Source organism: Ammodytes marinus (assembly GCF_949987685.1).
Source record: "Ammodytes marinus genome assembly, chromosome: 9".
In the NCBI taxonomy this organism is placed as follows: Eukaryota; Metazoa; Chordata; class Actinopteri; order Uranoscopiformes; family Ammodytidae; genus Ammodytes; species Ammodytes marinus.
Window position 1 is genome coordinate 22,632,443 of NC_137213.1, and position 13,110 is coordinate 22,645,552.

The 13,110-nt window shown below is 43.5% G+C and overlaps 1 protein-coding gene across 1 annotated transcript; it reads left to right on the plus strand.

Moving 5' to 3' along the window:
* Positions 1-5,654: 5,654 nt before the first annotated feature.
* On the plus strand, positions 5,655-11,896 carry LOC307255526 (Golgi reassembly-stacking protein 2-like). The gene is made up of 10 exons (XM_080034210.1): positions 5,655-5,819; positions 6,380-6,460; positions 6,568-6,771; positions 6,868-6,954; positions 7,091-7,221; positions 8,022-8,154; positions 8,651-8,774; positions 8,932-9,033; positions 9,394-9,516; positions 11,125-11,896. Exons 1-10 carry the CDS (start codon positions 5,757-5,759, stop codon positions 11,394-11,396), a joined length of 1,320 nt encoding a protein of 439 aa, XP_079890336.1. The 5' UTR covers positions 5,655-5,756; the 3' UTR covers positions 11,397-11,896.
* Positions 11,897-13,110: the final 1,214 nt, after the last annotated feature.

A 13,110-nucleotide genomic window follows, 5' to 3' on the forward strand; every position in this document is an offset into this window, starting at 1 on the left:
ATAAATCTGGGCTATGTGAAACTAGCTCCATGGTGCACCCTTCATGTTGATGAAGCATGAAAACAGCCAGGTACAAGGTCAAAGACTATATGTCAAAGGCATGGACATAAACGAAGACATTACCAAAGAACAAAGAGCATATAGAGGAGTCCAGGTTATGTGGCGTATGATTAGCCTGGCTCCGCCCGCCCATCTACTTCCGCCCAAATTTAATTTTCCCTTCTGTAGTCAGTCTGGGGATGGGGCGTATTAGTGGGATTTTGCTCAAACTAATTTCTGAGTGTCCAATCAGCGAACAGAGGAAGTGGCTGAGAACGATGATGTCGAAGTCTCGCTCCAGTTTCAGTTGAATGCTGCGTTCCTTTGTTCTCGGAACTCGAAGATTTCCGACTTGGTAGTTCCGAGTTCCGACCTGTCTGTGTTCCACTGCATCTGCTCGCGAAAGTATGGACACCTACAACCTTTCTCGTCCAAACAACTAAACGTTGGGCTCTAGCACGTTACCGTTGCCAGGTACCGGTAGATCCATAGACTACAATATGTAGTGAAGTCGGAAATTTCCGAGTTTCCAGTACAACTGGAATGCACCATCAGAAGCTGGCTCATGACATACGTCCCGATCAAACGTTATGCGATTGGTTGGCTGATCCAGAGTGGCACTGGGCAGATCGAATAGTTTTAAACTTCAACAGACACTGAAGTGTATGAACTTCTCAAGACACATTTCTGTGGACTAGTTGAAGGTATTTGCCAAATCCCCCTGTCCTGTAGGAATGCGTAAGTTGGCTGGACAGGGACTGAGCTTCTGTAAATCACCTTATTTCTGTTTAAGTTAAACCAGACACTCGCATGACTGTTTTATAGGTTTGAGTTAACACTGGCCGGATTCGTGCCTTTCCCAGCCATTAGGAAAGAGGTGATAATATACGGCCACTGTCCAAAACTGTTGGTGTTACTGGTCAAACCCAGACTTCAGGCCGCCAGGCCGGACAGTGTCTCTGTCAATCTATTCCACAGATGTTTCGGAGGGATGATTGCACAATAGTTAAAACCCACCAATTAGACAAAGAGTGTTGTCTTTGACGACCAATCAGTTTACGTGAACCCTGGGATAAGAGAGCCTGCAGAACAGCATTCGGGGGGCTTTTTACGTTTGACCAGGAACTGTCTACATGTCTCTTCCTCTGTTTCAATTTGGCTAAAATACTCTGACTTTTATTTGGCTTCGTTTACTGCAGTATGAGATTTGTTGTGTTAAATAAATTAAGCTGTTCCTGAAAGCCTCCTCAAACCTGCGTCAGCTGTCAACTTCTTTCATCACGCCACACCACCACCAGAACCGAGAAACCACACACCCGCCTCCAAGTGAGTGAACGTTTGCCAAATAGAGCAGTTCCAGACCTTCTGTACAAATGAAGTACGATGGTCTGGTTGGACCAGGCTAGCATATGATTGATTAGGGAACAAGAAATGGGGGGGGGGGGGGGGGGGGCAGGTCATGTCAGGTGATTGCTGGAAGAAAAGTTCAAGGTCATCTGGTGGCTGGATTGAGAATGGCAATAGTCTGGGAAGCCAGGAGGAACTGGGCCTGGGAGAAGTGAGAATTGTGAGAGTGTGGCTATATGCATGAAGGACAGAGAGACACATCATGACACAAACACACAAGCACACATCTCTGTCTCTCACACTCAGCCTTTTTTTCCATGGCTCCACAAACTGCACACGTCACAATGGACACCCCTCCACACAAACACACATGCTGTCTTAGGTCAGTTTTGGAGACTTTACATAGACTTCGTAGATTAATTTACTGGTGACTAACCATAACCATAACCGGTGCTTGCCTACACCTAACCAAAACTCTAACCCTAACCACTGAGCCAAGAATCAGCTTTTTACCAATTGGAGACACGGCTTGTGTCCTCAGTTGCATAAGCTTGTTTCAACTTGTTTTAAGTTTAGTGTGTGTCCCCTAAAGTCACTTAAGTCAGAAATACACACACACACACACACACACACACACACACACACACACACACACACCCACACATGATTGCCTCTCTGCCTAATCATCCTGGAGAAGGCTTTGTTTGGCCCCCAGCTGTGTGTCGGATTGGCTGTTCTCCAGCGTGAAACACTCCTCTCCGATGGGCTCCTTCTTTCCTTTTTTCTTTCCTTTCCTATCCATTTCTTCCTTTCATTTTGTTTCACTTCTTCTCTTCTATTCATTCACTATTTTCTTCCATGGCATTTGCTCCCATCCTGCTTTCCTTTTCCCTCTTCCATCCCTCCTCTCTCTTCTTGCATTTGTGTATGATGCGATTAGGGGCCTCACAAAGCCACAATCTTATAGGGGCACCGGTTACAGTGTTTCATAACCGTTACATGGAGGACATGAACAATGTCAAGGAGAAGGGTGGGTTTTTGAGTGAATGTCAGCCAGGATCCACAGTGGGATCAGCAGTGATGATGTGGTGGTGGACTGACAGCGCCCTCTGGTGGCGACCCTCTGTCTGTGCAATAATCCAGAGAAAAAACAATTACCGTAATAATGCTTAAAAAGGTCTGCAAAAGGGATTTTGTTTTAAACACAAAAACAACAACAATCATAGTGGTATTACTGGAGGTAGCCTATAGTTTGAAAGGTTTCTCAGAGTGGAGCGGTAGATTGACGTAACATCATCTCTTGGACAGGCAGTAAAAGCTTTGTGGAATGTGAACTAATCTGTTTATGAGTATTTTTTTTTTAAATACTCATGAATGACCTCGGCATTACATTGATGTTTAAAACTTACACCTGACGCAGATCTACATCAGCAGTGTATAATAACTTTAGACAGAGGCAAAGCTTTTGAAAAAAAAACAGCTGCTGCTCTTTGCTACAAGGACGGGAAATGAAAAGCACACTATTATAGCCTGCTCCACCATTAGAAAAGTAGCTTCAGGGGTAAAAAAATAATCCTTTTTTCTGAGTGGCTGAAACCTGCACATTTTTCTCGATAGATAACCCTAGAGCAGGGGTGGCCAACCCGCGGCTCGCGAGCCGCATGCGGCTCTTTGCCCAGCTTCGTGCGGCTCTTCAGTTCATATCAAATTATGTGATAATAATTTTATTTTTTATTTTTTTTTTTTTATACTTTTTTTTTGTGTGGGCCTATGTGTGAGCATGTTCGCAAACGTTTCATGCGGCTCTTACGTTCGTTTTACATGTTGCCTATTATTTCATTTTTTATTTTATTAATGTGTAGGCCCTATGTGTATGCCTGTTCGCAAATGTTTAATTGAGGACGCAACATAACGTTCGCAAACGTTTGGTGCGGACGCAACATAAAACTGCCCGCTCAGCTTGGAGGGAGGTTTTCCGTGAGTAAACTATTTGTGTCAAGTTCGCTCCGAAACAGAGTGGGAGAGTTCATATTTTTTGTTGAACGTTATGCCAAGCCATTCTGCCTTATATGCCAGGTGTCATTTGCGCATTTCAAGGCTTCAAATCTTCAGCGCCACTTCAGCTCTCTCCATGCTAAAAGTAAGTCCCATAAAGCAACATGCATAGTAAGAGAAAAACGCTATTTTAAATTGTTATATTTTTGTTTGTGGACTTGGTTGAACTGAGAGTTTGTGTGTGAGGCAGTGCACACAATGTTCATTGTTGAAAATGACTGCCCTGTCGTCTTTAGTCCAGTCCTGTCATTATCACAGGGGCGGCCTTAACGATCTGGGGGCCCGTTTCAAGTCCTAGTGTGGGGCCCCCTGTTTTTTTTTTTTTTGTTTTTTTTAATAAATAATGCTTGTGCATGCATGTGCAAGCTCCCCGCGAAAATAAAAACGCCCCCCCGCCCCTGAAATCTTACTGGCCACTCCAGTGCCCCCCCCCCCCCCCCCCCCAGTTCAAATGTTATTTTTTATTTTCATTTTATTTTTTTAATTAAATTTTTTTCCTGATATGTATCCTAGTTCAGAGATGATATGTATTATTTTTTCTTTCTTAAGTTTTTTTGATAGGTAGTTGCCAAGTTCATCACACAAACACTCCAATCCATTGATATGAGATCAGTTTGCAATTTTAAATTACTAAATTAATGGTAGGACTGTGGCCACTAGAACTGGTCTCTGGTCAGCAAAGGTCTTGAAAACAGCATAAGTGTGCTTGTGACATGCGTGCCACCCATGCACGTGTATAGGCACGTGTCCCAGCAGATTTTTGAAATCTGAATAAAAAAATTAAAGTTTGTAGTTAGCGAGTGTAACATGTTCTTAGCAAGGGCAGACTTTCATAAATAAAGGTTTATATTTTTAGCAAGATATTTGGTCAAAAGCTAGTGGTCATCCGTCCCTCTGTCCAGTTGTTAGGCATCTGGCTGCTAGCAAGTTATGTTGTCTTGCTAATTTTACTATTCATCTGAGCTGAAATAAATATTGACTTTTTCCTTTATTATCTTCGCGAGAATGCACCAGAATGCTTAGATTACATGTTAAAAACACAAAAAAATCTTCTGGGGGGGATGCCCCCAGACCCCCCTTCAGGGGTTTAGTTTTCTGACAAACATTACAATGGATACTAACATGATTTGGGCATTTGGGATTATAAATCATCTTTGAATTGGTTGTACAGCATATCACATGCTATTCATTCAGGTGTGCGATGGCCACCCCACTCTAACTCTGTGGCCCACCTTGGCCACCCCCAGTCAAAATTTCCTGGAATCGCCACTGTGTGTACCCGTGTGTACGATGTGGCTCTTTGCAGTAACACAGTAAAAAATGTGGCTCTTTGTCTCTGACTGGTTGGCCACCCCTGCCCTAGAGCCATAACTTTGCTGACCCATTTTGGATCTACCTTCCTCTCTTTAGTATAGAGGTTATGCATGTATGCAATATCTAGAACAAACTTAAAACAGCAATTTACAAAAATAATCATGAAATAAAGAGGGAAAAGCTTGTTTTTCAAACTATCCAATTCAGGTAGTTGGTTTATCTGTTTGAATGTATGACAATGTGATTCTTTACAGATAATTGTAAATATAATTAATTTGGAAATTAAAACTTACTTTTTTTTAATTATAGGGATAAAGAGAAGGCACATTTGTAGTCGTCAGGCTTTCTTTTTTTTAATGGCCAATGATTTTTGCGGCCCTATATGTGACAGTATGTGCTACCGAACAGCAGAGCATAAAGCTTCCTACAATGCACGTTATTAAAGCATTTGCTAGAAAATAAAATTGGAGCAGTCAATGTTAAATAAGGGGAATTGAGAGTTGTTATTTGTAAGAAAAGAGCCTATGCAAACTTTAACAAAGTTCTGTCCTAATTGCATGGCAGAGTCAGGGTTCGAACCGAAACTCTACTTACAGTTGTTCCAATGTGGCAGACTATCACATTTCTATTTTTCAAGTGATGATATTAAGGGTGCCTATTAGATTTTTTGGGCTGAACTGAAGCCTACCCAATAAATCAGTCAGAATTACTATAGAAATATTCCAAACTTGTCTGAAATAAATAATAATGTAACAAAATTGTATCGGTTTCAACGTTTTGACTCTCAACTCTACAAATTCGAACTACAATGAACCGCAATGAACCCGACTGGAATCTGGGGTGAAAGGAGTTATTTCCTGCCACGTTAACGGCGCATGCGCAGCACAACCACAGCAAATCATTTGGCGACGTGTACCCGGTGTGTGAAAGATTCAGGTGCCTCATCTCTGCTGGATGACAAGCTGCCACAAAAACCTAAAAAGCCTTAAAATAGCGAGAGAATGGGAGGGGCGCAGAGTGTGGAGATACCGGGTGGAGGCTCCGAGGGCTACCACGTCCTGCGGGTGAGTTTTCAGCTTGTCAAGCCTGCGGTTAGCTGTTAGCTTAGCACCGAGCTAGAGGCGGAGTACTCCCCTTTTCTCCCTCTGTGTTTTGACGAGAGGCCGTGGATGACTGCCGGGCCTCAGCCTGGAATACACCGTGTCAGGAAAATGTTGTGTGCTTTTGACTTGTCTCACAACCACGTGTAGTTCCACGTCCTGCTTTCTGTTTACGACTCTTGTTCACATTCGCTTGTCAGAAGCTAACCACCACTGTTGTGTTGGAGCTAGCCAAAGCTACATAGCTGCTCTGAATGACAGCTGCGGAGTCTGGTTTTGTTAATGCATCAACGTAGTGCTGCTTCTTTCTTCTTAAAAGTAACATTTAAACCGGCTGGGCTGTATGCACTGTAAATCCACGTTGACCACATTGATACCTGTATGAATCCTTAAAAAAAGTTGCTCATTTAAAAAAACAGTCAAGGCCGAGCTCTCTTGTATGGTCTCTGATGCTTCAGTTAAATGCAGAAAGTGACAGTATGTAGCCCAGCAGCTCATGTTGTCTCCAATGTGTGTGTGTGCAGGTCCAGGAGAACTCACCTGGACACCGCGCAGGACTGGAGCCTTTCTTTGACTTCATCGTCTCCATCAACGACACCAGACTTGTAAGTGAGGTGAAGCCAGCCACTGCATCTCCAGGGACCACATATAAAGTCATGTGCAGAGTGCATGTCTCACTCTCTGCTCCTCTTCCTCTCCCCTTTATCTACAGAACAAGGACAACGACACCTTGAAAGACTTGCTGAAGGCCAGCGTAGAGAAACCAGTCAAGATGCTGGTTTACTCCTCCAAGACCCTGGAGCTGAGGGAGTCCACGGTCACCCCCAGCAACCTGTGGGGGGGCCAGGGCTTGCTCGGCGTCTCTATTCGTTTCTGCAGCTTCGAGGGAGCCAATGAGAATGTTTGGCATGTGCTGGTAGGTAACCCGGGTGAGACTAGCATGCATTGTGCTGGTTATAAGTGCTCCACCGGTAGTTTTATTCACTTATTATCCCCTTCTCTTCGTGGACAGGAAGTGGAGCCTAATTCCCCTGCAGCCCTCGCCGGCTTGCGGCCGCACACCGACTACATCATCGGAGCCGACACTGTCATGAATGAGGTGCTTCATCAGCGCTTTAGGCTCTTTTTAAACGATCACTCCTGCACATTGTATGTTTGATACTGACATTGAGAGTGATTGTTTGTCTTTTTTTTTAAATTCCACCCTCTCTGCCTCTCTGTGACTGTATGTGCAGTCAGAGGACCTGTTCTCGCTGATAGAGAGCCACGAGGGGAAAGGCCTGAAGCTCTATGTTTACAACACAGACACAGATAACTGCAGAGAGGTGATCATCACGCCCAACAGCGCCTGGGGAGGAGATGGCAGGTAACGCAGCGTGTACCTCTCTCTGTTAGACCGACAGATGCAAAGGGAAGTCTGTGGATTTTGAGAGTTGGTTTGAATTCCAAAATAAATGACTAGAATGATATTTGGTTGATCACATCCCAAATTAGCCTAATAATCAAACTGAATTATATATTTCCATATATATGGAATATATATATATAACTCTTTATTAGTGACTGATGTGTCTGTCTGCACTAGCTGCTGGGAGCAGTTACCTTAAGGTTTTCCTTGATTGACTTGAAGGTGGAGTCGAGTTGTCTAAATCACTTTTTGTCAAAATCTGTGAATATCTCCTTACTATTGGCTACTTGTCCTTACTGTGTGTGCGCAATGACACAAAAAAGTTAATACACACATCCTAGGCTCTGTAATCAGGTAAACAAAGGGGGTCCACCGTAACTAGCAACTTGCCCGTTTACAGAGGCTGAGTATTATCTCGGCATTCTTTTTCAGTGCGCACACGGTACAGACAGGTAGTGGGATCATGAGGAGATATACACTTATTTTGACAAATATTGATTTTGATAACAAGCATTCTCCCAAATTGCTGTTCCACCGTTTAAAAGCAGCTACTCCACCGTTTAAAAGCAGCTACAATTGATATGTTTTTAATTCAACCAGCCCGTTCGATTTGATAGAACATCTTTAAGCTTGAAATTAAATTGGTCCACATTAGAATTGTGTTGTGTCGTGTATAATTGACCCTTGCCGATAATTGTTCCAGGTAAGAAATGTTGTTCTTAGTTTGATTCTGAATTGTATTTTTCTCCCCCTTCCAGCCTGGGATGTGGGATTGGTTATGGATACCTCCACAGGATCCCCACCAAGCCTTTTGAGGAGGGGAAGAAGATCTGCTTCCCTGGGAACTCTCCCAGTGAGCCCATCAGTCCACTGAAGGACGGATTCACTGAGGTCAGGACACACACACACACACACCACAACCACACACACTAAAACACATATACACACCAAAATACATATTCCTGGGAAAATTTTATAGTACGACTTGACTCCAATCCTCAGTTCAGATTGGAGACTTTGGAAAAGCAACACACTGAACAGCTCCTTAATAAGAATGTTAATGCTTAAATTCATCATTTGTATCAGTACGTGTATTTATGTTGTGTAGTGCTCTAAAGTGACACCCTCACTGTCTATCCCTGAGAGCTATGGTCTATTCCTGTGCCAGCCAAAACTTCTCTTATCAGTATGCAGGGTGTGTGCATGCCATTGAAAAGATTGAAGTTGTATTTCTGTACACTATAAATGCAGGTTGCCTCATTGTGTATGCAGCAGAGCAGGCAGACGGACAGAGAGCAATGTGACTCATTACAGTTAATTGCGCGTTTGGCTGAATGTGACCTTATCTGTCCGGTGGCTGAATCTTTTCCTCTCTTAACCCGTTCAGGTCCAGCTTTCAGCAGTGACCCCTCCTGCTGCCACGCCTGTGCTTCCCTCTGGCCTCGAAGATTCGCTGTCAGGCCTGTCAATCAGCACAGCCCCGCCCACCATGCCCAGTGAGCTGCAGACAGGTATTTATTATTTGTATACCTTTCTTTCATACATACAGGTACTCCAACATGTTAAGGACATGACAGTGGTATTTGTGATTTGAATAAAACTGTCAATTCCTCAAGCATCCACATATTTGTTTCTAATGTGTTATTTGTGTTGCCCCTCCCCCTCCAGGTTTGCCCACTGTCCCTCTGCTCCCCTCCTCCACCAGCCCCTCCTTCAGCCCTCTCATTCCACTCAATCCTGCCACCGGCGGCTTCTCCTCCACGATACCAGGTGGGTCAACTCTCACACATACACACAGTTTGTGAGCTTTCAACAGCAAACAGTGAGAAACGCCCATTGATGGCAGAGGCACTGCAACTGATTCTATACAGGTTTATAAGGGAGTGGGCACACCCTTTCAGAGAAAAAAAGTAATCTGTTTTGCCATCAGCTTTCTGTGTGTCATTCATTCTCAGTTCTTCTTGATTGTATCTTGTTGGTTCACATAAAAGGCTCTTTTGGTTAAATTGTTGGCCCAATTTTGTTTCCCAAAGGATCTTCAGTTTCCTCCTGTAAATAAGGCAGTGGCAGTCTTAAGAAATGAATGAATAATGATAATGCACCATCATAACCCTGTGTGTGTGGTTGTAGGTCTGATGCCCCTCCCTGCAGGCTTACCTCCACTCCCCAACTTGCCCAACCTCAACCTGCCACTCCCAGACCTCAATGCCATGTCATTAGCAGGCACCTTTCCACCGCCATTAGGAACCACAGGTAAAAAAGCTCTCTTGATCTCTGTGCCAGTTTCACACTCTATACTAAAAAAACACACTCTTTTAAAAGTGTCTCTCAAAGTGCATGCCAGGACCCCTCAATGGGTCCCAAGTCAAATCTTGTCATTAATAACAGGATAGGACAACTCATTCAACTTTATCATTTACGATGTTTCGGGCCTTTAAAAATGAATGAATTATAGCTATTGGTTGAACTCGTAAACATAAAAAGCCAGTAGTACGCGTTGCGCAGGCCAGCAAACAATATTTAAATCAGTGCAATGTTCATACACGATACTTTTGAGTACATGTATTTATAGACTGAGCATATGGTGGGGAATTAACACTACTTACTGTATAATCTGAGATCAGTAATACAGATTATAGTTAAACAGATTATAGTATACTATGTGAACATGGTGTTCATTTAGTATAGTCCATATGAGTTCATAGCCAGTGTATCTATTATACATAGTCTGTATTACTCACCATTAAATATAAGAATACAGCCGGTTCGGTTAGCATAGCACGGTAGGAAACTGTCTATTCACTGGACAGATGTGATGGGTATCAATCCTCTCATCCAGCTCTCTTCCTTTAAAGCCACTACGAGTAACTTTGTCCGTTGGCGGCCCCTTTGGACAAAAGCGGTAGTATTTTTACGACGCCAGCTGTCGCAAAGCTGTTTTCTAGCACGTGGCGTCCGTGCGAGAGTCAAATGAATAGGATGCAATATAGTGCATGTCCGTGTAGCCTATTGAAAGCCTATCTTTTCGGCTCCGTGAGAGTGGTTAGTGACACAGCATCAACTAATGCCAGTCAGTGCTACACACACACCTGATTGCAATGAGTTGATGCAGTGTCACTTAAATACTCTCACGGAGCTGAAAGATTCCGTGTCCTCACAGAAAGTGAATGAACGAGAGACGGCAGTTGGTATGGATCACGATGAAGTAATGTGTTTATGTTGTTCTAAATAATGACTATTTCATATGGATAATGGTCATCTGATGATGGTGAGGCAAAGTAAACTTTGTTTTAGTACCGCTCATTCATTTAGGAGTAAGTCTATTTCACTCCCGTGAAATTGTTTACACGTTGCTTGGCAACGCCCTCCTCCCGCCCGTCTATCACTCTCCTTTTTAGCTTTTCTTCATTGCATTCTCTTTCTTTTCTTTGATGGTTCAGCCCCGTTATCTGTCATTATGACGACAAATAACTGTCTCAAACAACGCTCCCGCTCCCCTTCCCTCACCTGGAGAGATAGGCTTCTCTAATCGCGTTGCTGCACTACACTGAAATCTGCGACCAATACGGATATGTGACCATAGAGCCTGCACGCACGAACCGAAAATCGGACTGGGTGTGCGACCAGACCAAACGCAGTAATAAAAACTGTATAAAACGTCTTTCTTTGCACTGACGGTCTCGTTTGCTGTTAAAGGTAATTTATGATTATCAGAGGAAACATGAGGCTGTTTAAAAGATATTTAAATGTTACTCGTAGCTGCTTTAAGTGATTGCATAGCATGGTTGTGAGGTAGATTTTAAAATATAATTCCTTGCTGAAAATAACATCAACCTCTCTCTCTTGTTGTTTTTTTCCCAGTTCCCTCCCTGGCACATCTCCCTCCCCTGAACTTCCCGGGCCTGTCCGCGCTGCCCCCTCTCCCCACGGTGCTGACCTCCCAGCTGCCTCCCCTGCTCCCTCAGGCAGTGCTCCCTGTGCTGCCTGTCTCCAGCAGCACTGCCCCCACAGCCTCCGTCACTGTCACAGCCGCGCCAGCACCCAACCCAGAGCCCACCCTCGCCCCCATGGTAACCGCCTCCACCATCGCCACGGAAACGCCGGCCCCAACGGAAACACCGCTAACGTCGTAACCTGGGGGGGGAAGAAGGTCCCCGCATTCCATCAAAACCAAAACACACACAAACACACCCGGTTTCTCTCTCTTTTTCTCCAGTCTGTATTTCTCTGTGTTTCTTTTTCTATTTATTTGGCCAAGAGGAATGTGCAGAGAGCTGCATTAGTTCAGACACAGTTCGGCATTGCTCCAGTTATGGGTGAGGAAGCTTGTTTGGAACCATGAAGGATGTATGGATATGAAGAATGGAGGACAGGTGTAGACTGCTTTGACCAACATGTCTTTATTGCCAGATTGTCATGGAGCCTGCCTGAGCTACTGTATGAGGAGGACCAGGGCTACTCTTCAAATAATAGTTCGCTTCGCATTTCTGCAGGTACAAGAAGGCAAATAACAGTCGTAGGATTTTCCCCTTTCTGATCTGGCAATCCTGTTTCACATACTTTTTTTTATAGTAAAACATAGAATTACCTACTACATCATGATTCCCGTTTTTTTTTTTTTTTTTTTTTTAAATATAAATAAGCCAAGGTCAACCAATCAGCTCATAGTCCAGTCCAGAGGTCATTTCACTGGTCGTACTGGAATTAATTGGGACACAGATGTCAGATTGGGCCTTCAGGAAAAAAGCAGTGTTAAAAAAGGTAAACATGAATCCATCATGTTATGGAATTTCAGTCTCGTCGTCCAGCCCTAACTTGTAACCTTTTATTAGTGACCAATAGATTAATTTGATTGACATGTATTAATTTTTGTTGAAATTGCTGTATAAGTGTCTCCACCCAATGAATGAATCTGCATTATTTTGCACCACCTTTTGTGTTTTGAAAAGAATGATTAGTTTGTCCCATTTTTGTATGTCTCTCCATATATATCCAGCAGTCAACAGTACTCGTCCCTATCACACAGGGACAGTTACAGCCTGAAGGCCGTGCTAGGGGGGGACAAGAGGTTTCCGGTTACATGAGCTACTGAGCAGTGTGTGTGTGGCTGTATGGTGATCAGTAGATTGGGTGTAGGATTATTTAACACACACTACTTCTCTTCCTGGCATGGCCAAAAGGAACTGGCAGCGGACTAGTGCAGTGATGCAGTACAGCCACAAGGTGTCACTGTTACAACTTTCTAAAAAACATCTCCAGTATGCACAGTGCGAGCAATAAAGCCAAAATAATTTTACATCATGTCTTTGTGTTTTTATACAGTCTGTTTGCTGTTCTTTCTTTTTAAATGATTCTTTGGGAGAGTAATGAAAGCAGTTAACCAAAAATAGCGGTCACTCACTAATTTCAGGTGTTAAACTGATTTGTGAATACCTGTGTGACTTTAGTGGACTAAACTCATTTGATTAGCACTTCCTGTGGCTCCTCAGATCTGGAAACTGACATCATGGGTGTAAAGCAGTTTCAAACATGAGATTTACCATGAGATGGAAGCAATCCAAATGTAAAATGTAATCACTACTGAATGTTCGGCAAACACCTTCTATCTGAACCTGATGGGATCCTAGGTGGCATGGGAATACGTACATAACCCTCCACTGGGTCATACTTCAGGGTTTAAGACTTGTATGGCAATCTTTATTGCATATGAATGACATGGCCTACTGTTAGCTCAGTCGCTCGCTAATGTGATCCCGCATGTAGCAACATCACTATTGGCTGTACTTACATCCATCTACACATGGTTGTCATTAATCATGTGGTGGTATATGCACTTGATGGCAGCAC

Coding starts and splice junctions, on each gene's coding strand:
- LOC307255526 (XM_080034210.1), top strand. CDS start 5,757: ATGGGAGGGGCGCAGAGTGTGGAGATACCGGGTGGAGGCTCCGAGGGC. Junction 5,820..6,379: donor AGGGCTACCACGTCCTGCGG/GTGAGTTTTCAG, acceptor GTGTGTGTGCAG/GTCCAGGAGAACTCACCTGG. Junction 9,034..9,393: donor CTTCTCCTCCACGATACCAG/GTGGGTCAACTC, acceptor GTGTGGTTGTAG/GTCTGATGCCCCTCCCTGCA.